Below are 20,733 nucleotides of genomic sequence, written 5' to 3'. Positions count from 1 at the left end.
AGAAAGAACACGGTGAGAAGGCAGCCAGACTGTGTGTGCTACACTGGAAAAGAAGAGGTAAAACTATCTCTATTCACACATGACATGATCCTATGCAGAGAAAATTCTTACAAATCCACAAGAAAGCTATTAGAGTCAGTTAATGAATTCAGAAAAGTTGCAGGGCGCAAGATCAACACACAACAATCAGCTATGCTTTTATTCACCAGGAATGAAAACTCCAAAAAGGAAATTAGGAAGAAAGTTCTATAGACTGAGTTGTGTGCCCCCAAAATTCATATCCCGAGACTCTAACCCCTACTGTGGTGGTATTTGGAGACAGGGCCTCTGGGAGGTAACCGAGGTTAGATAAGGTCACGAGAGTGGGGTCCTCACGATAAAGTTAGTGCACTTTAAGAAAAGACACCAGAGAGCTTGCTCTCTCCTTCTGTGTGCCACATGAAGACATGGTGAGAAGGCAGCCAGGCTCTGTGTGCCACATGAAGACACGGTGAGAAGGCAGCCAGGCACTGATGGCCAGCAAGATGTTCCTCACCAGAACCCAGCCACGCTGGCTCCCTGATCCCAGACTTCCAGGTCCAGACTTTGAGAAATAAATTAAGCCATCCAGTCTATGCTATTTTGTTATGGCAGCCCAAGCTAAGACAGAAAGCATTCCTGTTCATAACAGCACCTTAAAAAATTAAATACTTAGTAATAAATCTAACTAAAGAGGTGAAAGACTTGTATGCTAAAAACTATAAAAGGTTGCTGAAAGAAATTAAAGATCTACATAAATGAAAAGATAGCCCATGTTCATGGATAGGAAGCCTTAACATTGTTAAAATGTCAATACTACCCAAAAGAGTATTCAACACAATCTCTATGGGTTCCAATAGTCTTTTAAAAAAATATATAATTTTAAAAAATGATCCTCACATTCATATGGAATTAAAAAACTGATCCTCAAATTTATATGGAATTGCAAGGGGTCCCAAAGAGCTAAAACAATCTTGAAAAACAACAAAGTTGGAAGACCTATGCTTCCCAACTTGGAAACATATTACAAAGCTACAGTGACTCAAACAGCATAGTATTGGCAAAATGATACCATATAGGCCAGTGAAATAGAATAGAGAGCCCCAAAATAAATGCTTGCATTTCTGGTCAAACTATTTTCAGCAACAGTGCCAAGACCATTCACTAGGGAAAGCACAGTCTCTTCAAGTGGTGCTGCAAAAACTGGATATCCACATGCAAAAGAATGATGTTGAACCTTTACCTAATACCATATGCAAAAATTAACTCAAATGGATCAAAGATCTAAACTTAAGAGCTAAAGCTACAAAATTCTCAGGAGAAAATAATGGAGAAAATCCTCATGGTATTGGATGTAGCAATGACCAGGGATATGACACCAAAGATACAGGCAACAAAAGAAAAAAATAGATAAATTGGACCTCTTAAAAATTAGGAACATTTGTGCATCAAATGGCATGATCAAATGAGTGAAGTTAACCCAGAGAATGGGAGAAAATACTTGCAAATCAGGTATCTGCTAAGGGATTAACATCCAGGCTCCATCCTGAGGCTCTCTGGCCATGAATCTCCGTCTGTTATGGCCCTCACCATCTGCAGGCCCTCCCTTCACAGGGCCCTGCAAGACACTGCAGGTTTGTAGGAACCACATATCTGGGTCAGCCAGGATTCTTGGTCACAAGTAGTAAAAATCTACTCTGTTCTTCCCGGGCAGCCAGAAAATGTGCTGGGCAGCGCCAGTGGGAGGCTAAGCCCGGGGGCCAGGAAGCTGCATCTTGCCCACAGGATGGCCACATGTGGGTTGGTTGGCAGGTTGGCAGGTTGGCAGGCCAGGTGGAGCAGCCTTGGCTTGCCTCTGTACTCTCTAGTCTGGCTCCAGAGGCAGTTCTGCAGAGCTCAGACCCAGGCTTCCAGGGGGAAGCCAGTCCAGGAGGGTCCCTTTGCCCAGACCACACTGGATGAGGAGGCACTCCCTTGGAGCAGGCCAGCATAGGGAGAGGCAGGGGTGGGCTGGACAGCCCAGAGGCCCCAATACAGCCTTTTCAAAGTCAGGCCAAGAAGCTGCCTTGGGCATGCATCTGAGGATCTGCGCAGCGGCTTCTGTGGCGGCGCCCACTGCCTGTGCCTGCTGTCTTGTGCCCCACTCCCCTGTCCTCCTCCTCCAACTGGAGCTTCGGGTTATGCAGCTCTGCTCCTCTTAGAAGGGCTCCGTTTTGTGGGTTCTCTGTGGTGGACTCCTGATTCCCGGTTACAGCTGAGGCCAGAAGAGAGCTCAGAGTGGGCTGGACTGGCTCAGCCCTGGTCTAAAGACTGACCCTAACCCGAGTCTCAGCCTCTTCCCAGGAGGAGAGGTTGCCTCCCCATCTCCCAGCAGGGAGCTGTGTCCACAGACCTGTGAGCCAGGAGCACGAAGCCTTCACCAACTCTAGAGTCTACTCAGGAAGCCCAGTCCACAAGGCCGAGGCTTGTCCTGCCAGTCTGTGCCCAGGGAGAAGCTGGCCAGGCTCCTGCTCTTGGGGAGAGACCTGCAGGACCACTCCAGGACCCATGCCCAGCCTCCCTCCAACAACCCTAGAAGGAGGTACTCTCTTGGATCCACATGGCCCCTCTCCTGCAACCGTCCTCCCTGGGTTGCCCCATCCCCTGGGCCTCGGGGGCTCCGCTCCCTACCACCCTACTCTGCCTAAGCCTCCAGAGGCACCTGTGGCTCAGTCCCTGCCCCCTGCCCTGCCCTCTGCTTGCCGTCCCTCAGGGCCACCCTCTCTCACGGCAGGTGGGGCCTGTCCTCCCTGCCTAGAATCCAAGCCGCTTAAGGAAGAGACTGTGCTGGCCTCGCTCTCTACCCATTGCTGTGTGTCTCCAGTTCTGAGAGCCCCTCGGTGCATATATGCTGCTGGGGGAGGTCAGGGCTGAGCACCGAGTCCAGCAGGGGGCCCCGCAGTGTTGGCACTTGGGGACCCCCCTGAAGCCCCCCCCCCTCGGCTGGTGCACCCTCTGGGGGGCCTGCGGGGTCTTTCTTTGGGAGCCTCTCCAGTCCTTTCTGGAAGACCCACTAGAGGTCTCCGTGGGAGTCAGGAGCCCCCTCCAGGGCTGGCGCACCTGCTTTCTGGCCTCTGTCTTGTTGATGATGCTGATGATCCTCTTCAGGGCACCCTTGGCCTTCTTCCTGTAGACGGCTGAGGACAGGAGCGGGAGCCAGGCGTTCCAGTAGTGCCGTGCAGCCAGCATCACCAGGGTGCTGCTGCCCGCGATGCCTCCAAACCTGAAAGAGGGCAGGTCATGACACGGTGGCTCCACCTGGGCCCACCTGGAGCTGCTGGACCAGGAGGGACAGGAAGGTCGGGCGCCCAGGGCCCATCCATGCGCTTGCTCCCTTCCGGGCATGTGGCTTGCTCAGGCGTCCCTGCTGCATCCTCTCCAGTGGGCCTTTCTGGGCAGCGCAGGGTCAGACCCCCACCAAGGTCAGGCTGTAGGAGCCCAGGCAGGTACAAGGGCAAGAGGAGCCACCGCACCTCCTTGAAGACTGTGCCCTGAACTGGCCACACTGTCCACCCCGCCCTCGCTGGCAGGAGCCCTCCCCTCCTTGAAGACTGTGCCCTGAACTGGCCACACTGTCCACCCCGCCCTCGCTGGCAGGAGCCCTCCCCTCCTTGAAGACTGTGCCCTGAACTGGCCACACTGTCCACCCCGCCCTCGCTGGCAGGAGCCCTCCCCTCCTTGAAGACTGTGCCCTGAACTGGCCACACTGTCCACCCCGCCCTCGCTGGCAGGAGCCCTCCCCTCCTTGAAGACTGTGCCCTGAACTGGCCACACTGTCCACCCCGCCCTCGCTGGCAGGAGCCCTCCCCTCCTTGAAGACTGTGCCCTGAACTGGCCACACTGTCCACCCTGCCCTCGCTGGCAGGAGCCCTCCCTTGGGCCCACAGAACAGACCACAGCCTTGGTGAGCACAGGGGTCTGGCACAGCAGGGGAGGGACACAGCCCCCACAGCACCACCCCAGCCCCTTTAGAGCCGTGCACCTGGCGCTCTCCGTGAAGGCCTTGGCTGCTACCAGCCGCAGCTGCTTCTGGCCCTTCAGGTTCTCCATGATGCTCCTGCCCTGGATGCTCGTGGCCGTGCACAGCATCTCTGCCACCAGCCGGGACTCCTCGCTGCAGGACACAGGGCCAGTGAGGAGGGAGACCACTGTGGCCCACCTTGGGTCCTCCCTCCCTGGGTCACGGTCACTGACCTGTGGACTGCACAGGTGGTATTCTAAGACGGGCACCTCCTGGTCCATGAGCACATGTGCACAGGGCTCCACCCTCCCCAAATCTAAGCCAGCCTCAGGGAGTCGCCAGACTGCAGGGATGCAAGGCCCTGGTCTTCTGAGGCCTGGAGTGCCCACGTGTGGCCTGGGCGCTGGAGACAGCCACCCTGGGAATGCTCTCAACCACGGAGCTGGCAGCCACATGGCAAGGGTGGGAGTGGGCTGTGGGGATATCCAGCCAGTGGACCCTCAAGATTGTCGCCCCAGCTGACTCTCACTGTAACCTTATGAGAGACCCCAACTCAAAACTAACTGGCTGTGTCCAGTCATTCCCCAGAACCATGGGGCAGAATCATTAACTGTTTTTTAATGACTAATCTTTAGAGGGGCTTGTGCAGCAACAGATCCACAGAACCAGCCCCCTTTGGGGCCTCTCCCCTCTATGGGGCCTGCTGCCCAGGCCACATGGAAGTCTGGCCTCAGAAGGTCCACTCTGCACCCAGAGCTTGGCTGGACGCACAGTCCTGGGCGTCAACAGCAGCATCAGCTCCACGGCTCCTCATCCCTGGACATTCGCTGCTCCAGTGCTGCCGTGGCTGGGGCTGCAACACCACACACTAAGGCAGGATTCCTGCCATGGACGGGGAGCACACCCTTGCAGCTCAGCTCATGGACCAGGGTCCCAGAGCCAGGGACCTGCTTGCAGGAGCAGACAGCTGCTTCTGTCCCTCTGTCCCAAAGGAGTCAAAAGAGGAAGGCGCTGCCCTTTGGCCTGCATGGACCCGTAGTGCCCAAAGCAAGCCGGCGGCGTGAAGCTGAAACCACCTTCTAATGCGGGCACGGCGACCTAGGCAGGGCAGGAAGGAGGGTTCCGTTTCCTGGGTACTGCCGTCCTAAACATTTTGATCCATGTTATGCAGTTGCTGAGTGTTCCATAAATGCCAGTGAGTGAGGTCTGCTCCTTCCATCTGTAGCCTCAGTGACGTCCCCCCTGCTTTGCTCTGTCAGCTGCTGAAAGAGGAATGTTAAAATCTACAGCTAGAACCGTAGATGGATCCATGTTTCACTTCCTGTATTTTCAAGCTCTGCTATCAGGTGAACACACATTTAGCATTTTTATGTCTTCTTGAAGATTTAATCCTTTATGATGAGGAAGGTCTCCTCGGATAGTGTGCCTGGGCCGTTTACGCGCCACACCAGCTTTCTCGTGGTTGGCGCTTGCACAGTGCCTCTCTCCCGTCTTTTTACCTTTAATCTGTGTCTTTACATTTGAAGAGGGTCTCCTGTACATAGTTGATCATTGGGTCTTGCTCCTATGTTCTGTGAGATAAACTGCACTTTAACTGCAGTGTTGGTTCATTTACGTTTAATGGAATGACTGTTACGGCCAGGGTCAAATCCACCATTTGCTCCTTGTTTTCCTTTTGACTTACATGTTCTTTGTTCCTTTCCTCCCTTTTTTTGCATGAACGAAATATTTTTAGTATCCCGACTCATATCCTCTATTAGATTTTTCATTATATCTCTTTGCTTTATTCCACTTCTTAGCACTTGCTCCGGGGATTGCAGTATGCGTCCTTCACCACCCACGTCTACCTCACCCGAGTCCTCCTCTACGTCATGTGCGGCAGGAGGGCCCTCGGAATCGCTGCCTCTCAGCCCGTCCCACATGTTTTCAGTGCCCTGCATCTTGCCTCTATGTTTATGAAAAATCCTACAATAGGATCTTATTTTTGCTTTAAAAGGTCAAGTGTTTCTTGACGAATTTAAGAACTGAAAGGGAAAAAAGTCTTTTATGTTTACCCCCAAATTTACCATTTTTGGTGTTTTTCATCTCCTCTAGCATGTCCTCTTCTAAGGATTGGCTGGGAATGGATCCTCTTAGCTTTTATTAATCTTAGAATGTCTTGATTCTGTCTTCATTTGTGAGGACTATTGCTGGCGGATATAGAATTCTAGATTGACAGGTTTTCTTTTTCAACACTTAAAAACTGTCACCCTTTGTATTCTGGTTTGCATTGTCTCTGATGAGAAGCCAGCAGCAATTCTTGCCCTGGTTTTCCTGTATGCACAAATCCACCCCTACGCTAACGTCTTTCCAGGATCTTCTCCTGCTCTTTGGTCTTCAGCAAAGTGACTGCAGTTCCCCCACGATGGAGCCAGCTGTGGTTTTCTTTGCGTTTATCCCACTTGGGGTTCCTTGAAAGTCTTGGATCTCCAGGTTGATTTTTCTTTTTTTCTTTTTTTTTTGAGACAGAGTCTCACTCTGTCGCCCGGGCTGGAGTGCAGTGGCCGGATCTCAGCTCACTGCAAGCTCTGCCTCCCAGGTTTAGGCCATTCTCCTGCCTCAGCCTCCCGAGCAGCTGGGACTACAGGCGCCCGCCACCTTGCCCAGCTATTTTTTTGTATTTTTTAGTAGAGACGGGGTTTCACCATGTTAGCCAGGATGGTCTCGATCTCCTGATCTCGTGATCCGCCCGTCTCGGCCTCCCAAAGTGCTGGGATTACAGGCGTGAACCACCGCGCCTGGCCCAGGTTGATATTTTTAATTCAACTTGTAAAATTTTCAGCCATTATGTTTTCAAATGTGTATATTTCGGCCTCCCCCTGCTGCCTCTGTCTTCCTGAGACTCTAGTTACACTCAGGTTAGACCCCCTGCCATGGCGCCCCTGGTCACAGAGTGAAAGCTCTATGGCCCCACTGGTCGCAGACGGAAAGCTCTGTTCATTTCGTTTCTCCGTTTTTCTCCTTGTGCTTTGGTTTTCAGAGTCTGCTGGCCTGGATTCGAAGTTACTGATCATTCTTCAGTGTCCAGCCTGATGATACGCTCTTCCAATGGCATGTCCATTTCAGACACTTTGTTTTTCATTTCTAGGAATTCCATTCAGTTATTTTATTATAGGTTCCATTCTTTATTGAAATTCCTGTCTGTACACTAGTTATTTCCATTGAAAATCTGTGATTATATTGACAGCAGCTATTTTCGACTCCTTGTCTGCTCATGGTCACATACACCACAGCTGGGTCCGTTGGCTGTTTTTTTCATCCTGGTTATGAATCACATTTTCTCGCTTTTGTGCACATCTAGTCATTTCTTACTTTGTGCTGGACATTTTGAGGGCTCTGCTGCTGAAAGTGTGGATTGTGTTGACTTCCTTTAAAGAGTGTTGGGTTTTGTTCTGACAGGCAGTTAGTTACTGGTGGCTCAGCTTCATCCTACTGCGATGTGGTTTAGGCTTTGTTGGGGCAAGTCTGCACTCACCCCGTTGCTAAGGTGTGTCTTTCTGAAAGCCTGGAGTTCAGTGAGGTACCCCCCGATGTGAGCTGGTCATAACTCCAACTTCTCTTAGCACAGGATGGCCTCTGGCATCTTGTCAGCTTACAGACTCCTCCATACCTGTTTTCTGCCAGGCCTGGAATCTAGTCCTGCACACACATCGTTTACCACCAGGCAGGCCACAGACTCATGGGTGGCTCCACAGAACGAGGGCCCTGCCCCACCTGCCCACGTCACGTCCTAGACACCTCAGCTGCTGCAGCCCCAAGCCCTGGCCGGTTTCTCCCCACGACTCTTCCATCTGAGGCCCACGCCCCAGGCTGCAGCGTGGGAAGCTCCCTGAGGCAGAATGCAGAGCCCACTTCCGATACTTCCTTCCAGCAAGAATGGCCGCCTTGGACTGCCTGCTGTCCAACAGCTAAAACAACGGTCTCATGTATATTTTCAAGTTTTACAGTTTTTCTTTTTCACAGCACAAGAGTATGATACCCATTATGCTTTCAAGGCCAGAACTAGGTGACTTTTAAATTTATATTAATAACATTAAATATAAATATACATAATATATAATATATAAATACATATAAAATCACTGTTGGTGATAACGTTAAATAAAAATGTTGAGCTGAGTTGGAAGGTCCAAATGACACTCTTAGACTATTGTTCTTTACGCATTTTGTGTGTATTTTAAGAATCTACATGACATTTCTTATTAATATAAATTCCTTGACGTTAATAGCATAAGTGTGAAACTGATTTGGTAACCACACATACACAATTGAGAATATGAACTGATTAGTAACTGTTCTACTTTTCACCAAGAATGGAAAGCCCCTCTGCCATTAGTGTAAAATGCTATCATAACAGCTACACTGTGACAAATTCCATGCTAGGGTTTCTACACAGACTTTTCAAAAGGGAAAGAAATTAGGATGAAGAACTGAAATATGTGTAAACTTTTTAAAGTATCTCTTACAAAGGCTGGTCGTCTGCAGCATGTGGGCATGGGTCCTGCTGGACTGGGGAAGGGCCTGTGGCCCTGACAGGGACCAGTGAGGTGACCACATCATCTCCTGCTGAGCAGCAGCCTGCGGGGCCTCTCCAGTCTCCTGCACCCAGGCTGCCTGCACCCAGGGCAGAAGGGCTCCCGCTGGGCGCAATGACACTAACTGCCACTAGAGGACAGCAATGGTCCACAAAGGACTTTCCAAAAGTCCTCACATAGAAATTCAATTTTTCCAGTCTCATATGACCTCTCCTTTTCCCTGTTATCATATGTATAAATTTACAGCTTTAGCTAATTTAACAGAAAAACTGATTTTTAAGTCAATTTACACAGCAGTGGCAGGGCCAGGGCACCCAGCCCCGACATCCTCCTGTTGTGCCACTGTGCCCCCAGCACTAGGGGAAGTCATGCTAACTCAGTTATGAGAGGCTCCATACAGCAGCACTGGGCACCATCACCTCTATGACGCTGTCTTTGTAGTTTATTTCTCTTAGAAATAATGTTTGTTCTGTTCTGTTTGGAGACAGAGTCTCGCTGTGTCACCCAGGCTGGAGTGCAGTGGCACAATCACGGCTTGCTGCAGCCTCGACCTACGGGCTGCTTACGAGGATGAATAAAGTTCAGCTCACTCAGACCCCCTGTAGTCCCTTCCAACTGACCTGTGTGGCCAGTGACCGCATGACACTTAATCCCCACCTATCACCTTGGCACCTACGATGTCACGCCAGCCTCTCTTCTTCCAGTCCCCACTGTGACCCTGCTGACTCACCTTCCCGGCGAGGACCACAACACCCACACTTCCCTTAGCTCGTCCTTCCTGCTCTACCAGCGGATGTTACCTGCGCTTTTCCTTCACTTTTGTATTGCCAAAATCAATCCTTTCATCAAAATGCTTCCTTCTTTGTCAACAAGTTAATCCTAAAAGTGGAATATCATGAACACCGTGTTTCTCACTGGAGAGTCTGACTGTAAATGACTTGGTTGCCCAGGCTCTCTCATTGGTGTGCCCCACTGAACTGTCCCCACCTGTCATATGAGGGACTCTGTTTCCCCGCCCTCCCCAGGGTCCTCCTGAGCCGCCCGATGCGGTCAGGCAGCTCTCTCTGCACAGCGTCCATCTGGGGACAGCTCTTGACTACTTTCTCGGGTTGAATCTGTTATTTCTAGCATCCCACATATCTTTTTTTGTTTGTTTACTTCCTTGTTTTTCTGGATCATCTCCTCAAGAAACTTTCTAAAAATGGTGTATGGGATGTATACTCTCTGGGTCCTTTTGTCTAAAATGGCTTATTTTCACCTGATACGTGACTGACAGTTTGGGTGAGCTCGAATTCGAGGCTGAAAACTACCTCCACTTGAATGTTCTATTTTCTTTCTGCTTCAAGTGGTGGCTGCTGAGAAGGCTGAGGCAGCTCTATTTCCTGCTCCTCTGATCTCGGCCTGGTGTCAGTCAGAGACTTCCAGAGACACCTCTGATCCCAGCCAGGTGTCTCAGCATGTCCAGAGCCAGGCAGATGTATTTTCAGCCTCAGCAAATCCAGGGCCCGAGGGGCCAGGGTGGGTGGCAGGCATCTCCTGCTTATGCCCGAGCTGCAGGGCTGGGGACGCACCCCCGGCCCCACCTGCACAGGAAGGCCAGGGAGGGACATCAAAGCAGCTGAGTTTTCCTTTTGGAAGCAAATTGATTTGTATTACAGACTGCAGGGAAAACGTAACCTCTAGCCTCTGACAGAGGGATGCCAAAGAGGGGGGCCTGGTGTGGAATCCTGTCCATATGGTTTTGGAAGAAAGATCATTCGCAATGAAAAGCCCCTTGATGTTGGCAGAAAACAGTGGGACAGGGCTCCACCCCAACTCTGCTCCAGCCCTTTGCTGCCACGCTCTCCCTCCAGCTCCCCTGGTGAATATGGGATACCACATGGCAGTGCCAGGCCAGTAGGGCAGGGTCCCAGGTGCATGGCTCCTGGCAGGGCTCACAGCCTCCTGAGCACTCTCAGCCTCACCCCTGCCAAGGCGGTACTTACAGCCCATCGCCTGGGTTCAGTCCCAGCTCTGCCACTCACCCCAGCTGGGTGGCCTCAGGAGCCACTTGGCCTCTGCCTGCCCATTTCCTGCTCCAGAGCCTGGGAACAGTAGTGCCTGCCAACCGAGAAGAGTGAACGGGGGGCCTGGTGCATGATGCCCCGTCTGGGCACTGAGAAGAATGAACGGAGGCCTGGCACATGATGCCTCATCCTGGGCACTGAGAAGAGTGAAGGGGAGGCCTGGCGCGTGATGCCCCATTCTGGGCACTGAGGAGAATGAACAGGGGGCCTGGTACATGGTGCCCAGTCTTGAGCGCTGGCCTGCTTGTGCCTCTGAGCACCCAGGAGACCCTGAACATGTGGACGTTGCCAACATGAAAGGCATCCTATGTTGGCCTGGCATCCCCACGGGTGTGGCCACCACAGGCCTTGGAGCCATCCCGGTGGGCAGGGCCATGGGAAGACGGGGCGTGGGCCTGGGGGGCTCCTTGGCTCTGGCAGGTGCTGCCCACACTGGCCATTTGGCCACAGAAAACATCTTTACAGCCTTTGGGTCAACGGTTTCATCTTCCACGATTATTAGACGCAGGAAATTGGCCAAAAAGAACCTCCAAGGAAACAGCCTTTACCGCAGAAACATTACAACAGATGGAAACGGCCTCGTATTCAAAAACAGGGAGAAGATTAGGGACGATAATAATCGCTCAATTGGATGGAACACGGTAAGCCACTACAAGTGAGATCTGTGAAAATTAAAGAATGGGAATGTTCTGTGCCCAGCGACGCTGCCAACAGGGCCTGGAGGGACGGCTGACTCTGGAGGGAGGGCTAGCGAGGGACCCGAGTCAGGGGCCATTTTCTTTTTTTCCCTTTTTTTTTTTTTTTTAAAGATCAGATTTATTTGGAGAAAACAAAAAACCCACAACCCAAAGGATGGGATTTTACATCAAGACACCTCCCAGGTAGTAAGTCTACAGGTTACAAATCATTTTCATAGAAGATATTTTTGTACAAATTTTACATGTATTCAGGAGCAGGACATGAATCAATCCCCGTTTCTATGTTAATGGGGGGACGAGGTAGGGGAGAGGGAAGAACAGTTTTGGGTATAACTATTTGGAAGGAGAGCAGACGTGAAGAGGACAAACCCTAGCTTCTTATTATCTACAATCAATGACTTTTCCTTTCTAGAAAAAAAAAAAACAACCTTTCAATCTTCAACACTCTTTAAAAGCCCACTTCTTAGCTACTGGCCAATCCACACCAATTATTTAAACTCACTTGGTACACACCTTTGCCAGCTGGGTAAATTATATTCACCATGCCCACTGCTGCAGCACGCATAAACCCACACCCCTGCATGGCTGAACAGGGCCTAATCTAGGACTGACGGGAGACGGGCTTGCACACCAAGATCAAGGTGTCGCTCTTCTGCTAGTACTGTCTGCCAAGCTGATCCCTACTAAACTGCACATAGAAGCAGGCAAGTTTAGCTACTGTGTTGCAAGAGAAACCAGGACCTTGTTCAGTAGTTCTCTCCATTATCATTTATTCTCTCAGAGGAAGCTTTAAAAAAAAAAACTAAGAAAAACAACACATTGGCCTGGCCACCTCGTGAATCCGACAAGCATTGGTGGCATTTCAGTGGAGAGGGAAACTCGGGGGGAAAAACTCATCAAGGTTGTAAAAAAGGCTCCCAATTTAACTGTCCCTGTCCCCATGGACCCACCGCCCAAGACCACCCATTATTCTAGAGCACTCTGATCTACCAAAGGGGTCAGAGCATCAGGAGCAGGCGAGGAGTGAGAACCAAAAGACACCAAGAAACCGATTTGCCTGAGAAAAGCAGCGATTCTCCCTTCCACAGCTCTCCACGGCTGCGAGAGAAAATGCCCAAGACATCATCTATGTCACTTAGAGGCTGCTTTTTGGGAGGTTAAGAGTAGCACGAAGAACTTAAGATGATGACAAGAGTCTACATTTTTAATTTCAAGGTTTCAACAGGATGTGGATATATTCAAACTTTCAAAAAGGACAGTGTTTAGAAAGGGTAAAACTAGGACACAGAAAACACGGGGAATGACCACGACCCCGAAGTGCTTCCGGCCCCAGGAAATAACCGTTCATGTGTCTGCTGGAGGTCACACGATTTTCCCCTATTACCTGGTGCAGAATGACTCATCACTTCCCAAAAGCTTCTTTTCAAACCATGGTTTTCCCATTTTGGTCCAATGCAGTCCTATTCTTTATGGCCTATAGTCTCACTCCCAACTACCCCCCTGGGGGGTAATAATAATAATAATAATAATTCCCCCTAGGCTGGCCCCCAAAACTCAGAATTAGATAAGAGGAGGGGCTGGCAGCCTCCTGGAGACTGAAACAACCTGAGACTAAATCTATCTTTCCAAGAGTGGAAAATGTATTCAGATAACATCTGAGAATTTATATATGCACAGGCCATTTTCTTTCATTGAAATTACCCTTATTTTCAAATTTAATTAGCGTGCATATCTGTCTATTCAAAATTATTGCAAAGCTGTATGTCATTAGAAATGGCAGCTTTCTACCTGCTGAATGTCCGTGTCCCCTCAGAACTCCGCTGCTGGGAGATCCTCACCCCCACAGTGATGTGTTGGGGTGGGCCTTTGAGGGGGGCTGGATCATGGGGATGGAGCCCTCACCAACAGGGTTAGTCCCTTATGAAAGGGACCCAGAGAGCCCCTGCCCTTCCCGCATGCGAGGACACAGCAGGAGGCACCGTCTGGGAGCTGGGAAGGGGCCCTCGGCAGACGCCGACTCTGCCACACCTCGATGGGACCTCCAGCCTCCGGAACTGTGAGCAGGAACCATATGGGGTGGGAGCCCCCACTTGTGGCCCTTCGTCCCCGCCTCTGAAGGCTGAGGCCCCCCTTTCTGTGCCAACAATGCACACGCGGCCAGCAGGCCACACACCCCTCCTGGGAGGCCCACGTGACTTCAGAATCCTTCCTGACCAGCTTTCCACGGGCCACTGCTGCCGTGTCCATGAGGGCCCAGCGCTGGCAGGAGGAGGCTGCCTGTGCACATGGCTGAGGCCTGCAGGAAGCTTTCTGGACTGGGCCTGGGGACCTGGTGGGGCGCTCACATGCGCCCTGATCTGTGATTGCAGCCCAGGCCTGCGCTCCCTGCCCATTTTGGGGGAATTCGTCCAGTCATGAGAGCTTACTTACGGCCCAAATATCTTCAGGTACTTGATGCCCATTTCCACAGCCCTGTGAGCACAGGCCATGGTGGTCTCATGGTCACGTGCCGCATAGGCGAAGTGGGTCAGCCGCGTCAGGGTCTGCAGCTCCACCAGGGGGTCCGACCAGTTGCACTCGGAAGCCATTTTCACCAACTTCCAGTGGGTGGCAAGAGAAGGGGCACCGTGTTAGCAACAACGACCTTCCAGCGGCCTGCAGCCCCACGGACCACGTGGCACATGTGATTCGAAACAGAGGCGTGGCCTGTGAAGGGCCACTGCGCCACAGACCACAAAAGTTGAGCTACCACGTCCATGCCTGTGAGGGCCCCTGATGTTTTTGTAGCTCCCACACCCCACAAGGTGTCCTGGACACGGGACTGGTGTGTGCAGCCCCTGGCTGCCCCTGAGCAGCTCAGGGTGGGGTGGGACACGGAGGGTCCGCTCAGACAGCGTTTGCCTCACACCAGGAGATGGGGACTCTCTGAACATAAAGCTGAAGGAAGTGCGTAGAGGGGGCGCAGCTCTGCTGGGAGGTGAGGGAGAGTGGGGCAGAGTGGGGGTGAGCATGCACGATGAGGCTTGAGTTCTAGCCACCTTGGGCAACACCCTCAGACCCTCGGTGTCCTCGCCTCTGGGCCCCTGGCCTCCTGAGACCCCTGGGGATACCTACCTGGGCCAGGGAGGGGACAGTGAAGTCCATGAGGCCCAGCCCGTTGCATGAGTACATTTCCAAGGCAACGAGGACTCTGGTCACCGAGCTGACATCCTCGCTGGCGCCCTGGTGGGAAGGATGCCGAGTACATCAGCCCAAGGGTGCGGGGGGCTCTGGAACATGTGTGAATCGAACACTGAGAGGTATCCGTTTTATGACAACAATCAGACCATGACATTGGGAGCGTTTAGACCTTAGGCTGTGTTTCTAACTGTTGATCTGCAGGTCATCTTCTCATACGAGGAGCCCCAGGACTGTGCGGCACCATGTGTGCGGCAGCCTTGTCTGCTGGCTGGGGGATCCCCGAGGAGGGAAGGACCAGTGGCCCTGACATGATGGCTGCCTGGGGCAGGCAGGTTGAGGCCTGGACCCTCCCCATCTCCCTGCTCCTGGCCAGGTTCCAAGGCCCCTCCTCCATCAGGCCTTCCAGGAGCTCATGGGGCCGGCCCTGGGCCCACTCCGCCTCGGGAGAGGGCAGCACCCCCCAGGCCCAGCAGCTCACAGACCCCGTGGACGGGTGGGCAGAGGAGGCCCCGCGCCGCACTCCAGGTCAGTCAGCGGTGGTGAGCTCAATGGGAAAAGGGAGTGCCCAGGCCATCCCTGGTGCCTCCATCTGGAGCCAAGTGGTCCTAGGGCCCCACCACCCCCAGCTGTCTTGGACCTCTATGTCCACAGGGCCTCAGTCGGAGGCCAGATGCGGGCAGGGACGCCCACCTGCTCCTCGGTGCCCAGCCGCGGCCCAATCTGCTGCTGCAGCAGCTGCTTGGCCTTGACCCAGGTGGCGATGAGCTGCTGCCGGGTGCTGGTGGGCACCGTCTCCTCGGGCGCACTCCCATTGGTCAGGTTCAGGGCAAACTCACAGACCTAGGATGGACGTGTTCTTGGTCATGAAACCTGAATTCTAAACAGGGGACCTTAAGCCAAGATCCAAACCATTGAAAGATGGATGGACCCAGCTCCTAATCCAGCCAGTGAAACAGATGAGACCTCAGGCCCCCCAGGGCTGCACCACAAACCCAGCAGACGAAGCCCCACCCCCAGGCGCCGAGGACGCAGCCGCACACACGGGGAGGCAGCTGCCACCTGGCCTCCGGTGCACCCCGGCCCTCTCACTCCTGAGCTGTCTTGGGAACACCTGCTCCTTGTAAAACATCTCAGTAGCACAGACACCTACTGGGCAGCATCCTTCCCCTTCCTCCCCCTCCATCGTTGCTTCTGGATAAACTTTCAAACACTGGTCAAGTTCCACACAGACATTCCGTCGGAATGTGTTTGGGGAGCACTGACTCCCCTCTTCACCACCTGGCTTCCAGTCCAGGCACTGCCCAAGCCGGCTTCCTCACACTCTGCCATTCACTCTGTGCTCCCAGATTGCCAGGTCAGTGCTGGCGCTGTCCCTCAGCATCTGGATCCAGCCGTCATCACATCCAAGAGGGAGGCTGCTCTGCACCCTCAGCTGCCTCCCGGGGCCCACAACAGGCTCAGCTGCACTCACAGCTGCCCGAGCTGCCCACGGCGCCCTCCCCTCCACAGCCTCCAGCCTGATCCCTGCAGGTCCCTGGAGCCGGCCCCTCATCCCTTCTCAGAAGAACGACCTGCACCTGATGCCACAGCCGGTGCTGCTGGCTGTCCTGGCCGGGTCACACTGACTGCCCAGGACCAGCCGTCCCCACGGGGAGCTGGTAGCACCAGGGCCCTCTCTGGCTCTGGCCTAGCACAGCTGACCATCAGTGCTGACCGTGAGCGCCGTGAGCACCGTGCCGCAGGCTCCAGACTCTCCGGCCCACGGTTTTATCCGTGGCCCAGAAAGGGTCATGCGGGATGAGCTTTCGCACAAAGTCTTCCTTCAAGGGTGGGGACAGCTCCCTCCCTGTGCCCCTGCGGGGACACTCAAGGCCTCCCTGCCCCGGCCCCACCGCAGGCGCTCCACACACAGGCTCCACGAGGTTCCCACAGACTCCCCCCTGACTCTTTAGGAAACCGGCTTTCTCCCAGGTTCTCTGAGGCTCTTCTGAGTGAGAAACAAGGCAATGGCTCCACACACACTTCGGCAACATCTGTCAACAAGAACGCTTTGTTTTCCCTTCCTTTTGGATTACAACAAAATCCAAATTCCATGGGCTAAATTATCCGCCTGGGCCACTGGGATCATCCCGCACACTGGGTCTGCCGCATTTTACTGGGACGGCTGCATTTGTGGGTGACGCGGTCCCTGTTTCTCGCTGTTCCAATCCGCCATTTCTGGTTCTATTTCCTCCCCTCTCAGCCTGGAGCCTGCCCGAGGGGAGGCCCACACCCACCCACAGGTCTTGCTTTCTTCTCTCCAGCCCTGGCCCTATCTCCCAGCAACTGGAGCCCCTGACATTTTACTTCCTAAATTGTTCTCATGTCTGTCACCTCCACTGGGGCAGTTTGCTCTCCCAGGGCCTTTCCAGGAGCCTTCAGAAGCTCAGCCCCAGCCTCCAGCCTCAGGTCTGCAGGGCTCTGTCTCGGTGGGGTCAGCTGCCTCCCTGCTCTCTCCCTCCACTCCTGCCCCCTCACACACACACCTCTCTCTCTCTCTCTCTCCACCCCACTCCTTTCTCTGTCTCTTCTCCTCTTCTTCTCTCTCCTTTCTCCTCTGTCTCTTTTCCTCTTTCTCTTCTCCTCTCTGTCTCTTCTCTCTCCTTTCCTCTCTCCTTTCTCCTGTCTCTTCTTCTCTCTCTCTCTTCTCCTCTCTCCTCTCTCTTTTCCTCTCTCTCCTCTCGCTTCTCCTCTCTTCTCTCTCCTCTCCTCTCTCTGTTCACCTTTCTCTCTGCCCCCCGTCACCCTCCGCACTGTGAAAGTGCTACCTCCACTGCTGTTTTGATCTCGGAGGTGGCTCCTGCGTCCAGTGGGCTGTGAAACGCGTTTGGTCGCATGAATTTCCTGGACTTCTCAGCAGCCTGGACTGGAATCCAGCTGATGATCAGGCCTCGCGCCAAGGTGTTGCAGAGTGTCACCAGCATCACGGGGTCCCTGGGAGACACGCTTGTCAGAGGGAATCTTGGCCCCCGCAGGCCACGCCCCGATCCCATGCACGGAGTCCTCAGGTCGCGGTAGGAGGCCTGAGATGCACGGGTGCCCACGACCCTCCTCTGCTGGGACGCAGAGGGCCACGGAGCGCAGCTGCCTGCCTTTGTTCCGGGGTCTCCCGAGGGAAGAAGCCCCTCCTTGCATGACCGCAGCACCGCCCACACACACCCACTGTGGCCCGTGGCCTTGACGATACTCAGGAGGTGGTACAGGGCGTCCACCAGCTCCTTCTGCCGCCCCGCCAGGATCAGGTGGTGGTTGTGGTTCAGGACGTAGACCACGGCGTTCTGTACAATCCACGCCTCCTGGATCTCCTGTCCGATCTCCGCGGAGCGTAGCCAGTTATTCATGGCATACTGGGACAGACTCTCCACCCAGGTTCTGCAAAATGAGCACCGTCAAGCCCTTCGTGCAGGGTCCCCAGCCCCAGGGCCACGACCAGGACGGCTGCAGGGCCTGTCAGGAGCCAGGCTGCAGGCAGGAAGTGGGTGGGGGCGGGTAGGCGGGCGACCAAACTCCATCTGCATTCACAGCCACTCCTGCCACTGGCACTCCTACCGGAGCCCCGCCTCCCGTCCCAACAGCAGCCGCATTCCAGTCTCACAGGAGGGCCCACCGCATGGCGATCTGCGCTTTCCGCGGATCTAGGCTGTGCGCTCCTTGTGAGAATCAACTAATGCCTGATGATCTGAGGTGGAAACAGCTTCACTCCAGGACCAGCCTCCACCCAGCCAGTCCATGGAAAAACTGTCTCCCACAAAACCAGTCCCTGGGGCTAACACGGTTGGGGACGGCTGCCTAAGTGCAAAACAGTCTCTCCCCAGCCGCCCTCTCCAGAGAGTGTAGACTTTTCCTATGAGACTCCCTTGTTTCCGGAAGTCTGTGGAGCCCGGAAAGGGGTTCAGAAAGGGGCTCCTGTGGGGGCTGCATGGGGTGGAGGAGCTCTGCCCCACCCCTCCACCCAGCCCCCCATAGCCTGTGCGCTCCACCTGAAGCACTGGGGCCCAGCCTGGTGCTCACCATTCTCAGCGGCCCCCTCGTTCCAGTTTGTCCTCATCCTCCCTGGACACCTCCAACAGCCCCTGGATGGTTCCCGTGGCCACGAGTGCTCACACCTGCCACGGGACCCCCGCTCACCTGCAAACCTCCGGCCCCCGGCCCGGGGCTGTGTCCAGCCACACTGCAGCTGCCTCGCGCCTCCTAGCCTTGCTCCACACTGGGAAGCGCCGCCCTCCCTCCTGCCCAAGCGAGCATCTTCCTCTTCCTCCCCACCTGAATTACATGCAGGCTCTGGCCTTCCCCAGGGAGCCGTCACACGGAGCGCAGGGCAGTCAGCCTTCACTAAGCAGTGTGGACGTGGACAGGGTCTGTCTGTCCCACTAGCCCAGGCTGGGCAAACAGCATTTTGGGCTTTGCAAGCTCCATATAGTCTTCATTGTATATTTTTTCTATTTTGTTTTACAAATTTAAAAGTGTCAAAGCCACTCTCAGCTCACAGGCTACAAATGACTTGAGCCCTGATTTTCAGACCCTCCTCTGTCTATGAGCAGGCCCACCAGGAGTGCAGAGCCCTGCCCAGCCTTGGGCCTTGGGATGGCTGGAAAGGCATCCGGAGTCCCTGCCTGAAATGACGGGGCTGTGAGGGCTGGGAGCCCGGGGCAGGCCTGGGCCAGGCAGCTCCTCACAGAGCCCAGAGCTGCTCCAGGAGACGGGATCCTGAGAGGCCAAGACAAAGGCCACCTGCAGCCGTCGCCGCCATTGCTGCTGCCTGACCACCTCTTCCCTCCAAAGGGCTCGGCTGGGTGGCTCCAGGCGTGCACAGCAAGCAGGGACGGCTGACTTTCCTTCTGCCTCGTGTGACCGGCGAGGACAGGGGCACCGGGCCCAGCTTCTGTTGCATGGATAGTCGGGACACCCAAGCTTACCACGTTCATGTGCTTGACGCAGCTGCATCGGAGGGATAAATTCCTGTGTCCTACGCACGGTAAGCAACTACAGTTTACGGGGATGCTGGGAGGGGGACACTGAACGTCCCCGACAGCGAGAAACAGCGCACGTCCAGCATGACAGATTCGCTAATTACCCAGATCTGATCACCACGTTACATGGATCAAAATGTCACTATGCACCCCAGAAACATTAAATTATTACTTGTCAATTAAAAAAAAAGTTAAAAATATTTAATTTTAGATTAAAAATGGTAAAAACCATCACTGCTGGTAAAGCACTCCAATTTCGTGATTGTTTCTGAACTTGGAGCCTCGTGTCGGCAAATCCTGTGAGAGGTTCTGTACAAACTAATTTTTCTTATTGACACACAAGGAGTTTTCGAGGCCAAGGGAGTCCTTGATAGCTTTTCCCACAACAGGAGGGAGAGCAGAGCTTTTCCTCTGAGCAAATACAGAAGCTGCTCCTTCTATTTTCTGCCACGAAGACCACCTCCCCAGCAGCTGCCTTTCATGCATCGTCAGAGGGACCGCCAAGAGTGAGCACGGTGGAAAAGACACTTGTGAACTTTTCCTCGTAGTAACAACAAACGGCGCCCGGGGTCTTGCTAGGAACAACTGCTAAAAACAAGTGAGGCCACGTCACCCCGTTTCCTCTTTCATGGTCTCAACGTCATTTATGTGACAACGGACACTTCCCCGACATGAGAAGCCTGTGTCCTTACGAATGCAAAGGGTGTCCCTCCCTACGCCAGGCTGAGTGCAGGGCATCCTCTGACCCATGGCCCGGGCAGTGCTCAAGGCCACCGTCGCCTCTGCCCACCTGTATGTGATCCACTCGGCATTCGCCTCTGGGGGCTCGGGCATGTAGCCGGCTGGGTGCTGGCTCAGGTCTTCTGGGGGGATGGCCCGGTCATTCAGCTCTACACCTTCTGACCGCAGCAAATGAACCGTGGCCTGCAAAACACACATGCAGTGGGAGAGGTTGTGGGTGGAGCACGGGCCCATCACCCGATGGGAAACACGCACGCCCTTCCCTCAGCTCTGATTTGAAAATGCCAAGCACAGGCTGGGAGACCCGTCTGCTGCGCCCTTTCCAAGCTGGGCCTGCCCCGACAGCCACTCCAGGGACTAAAGCCAGTCCCTCGCAGACTTTCTCCACCCATCAGCATGAGGGTCAGGGAAGAGAAGGTCCTTCCAGAGCACCACACACCCCAGCGG

At 53.9% G+C, this 20,733-nt stretch overlaps 1 protein-coding gene across 1 annotated transcript in view; it reads right to left on the bottom strand.

Annotated features, from left to right (window-relative positions):
- Nucleotides 1–20,733, bottom strand: part of CFAP46 (cilia and flagella associated protein 46) — a 121,343-nt gene that overhangs the window by 74,096 nt on the left and 26,514 nt on the right. The window contains 7 exon segments of the mRNA XM_033209255.1: nt 3,118–3,280; nt 4,040–4,171; nt 13,787–13,953; nt 14,471–14,578; nt 15,227–15,376; nt 17,344–17,947; nt 20,336–20,469. Of these exon segments, the coding sequence (XP_033065146.1) occupies nt 3,118–3,280; nt 4,040–4,171; nt 13,787–13,953; nt 14,471–14,578; nt 15,227–15,376; nt 17,344–17,947; nt 20,336–20,469 (1,458 nt within the window).

Source organism: Trachypithecus francoisi, unplaced genomic scaffold, assembly GCF_009764315.1.
Source record: "Trachypithecus francoisi isolate TF-2019V2 unplaced genomic scaffold, Tfra_2.0 Lachesis_group9, whole genome shotgun sequence".
Lineage (NCBI taxonomy): Eukaryota > Metazoa > Chordata > Mammalia > Primates > Cercopithecidae > Trachypithecus > Trachypithecus francoisi.
The sequence above is the reverse complement of the archived record's forward strand: the minus strand, read 5'-3'. Positions and strand labels throughout refer to the sequence as shown.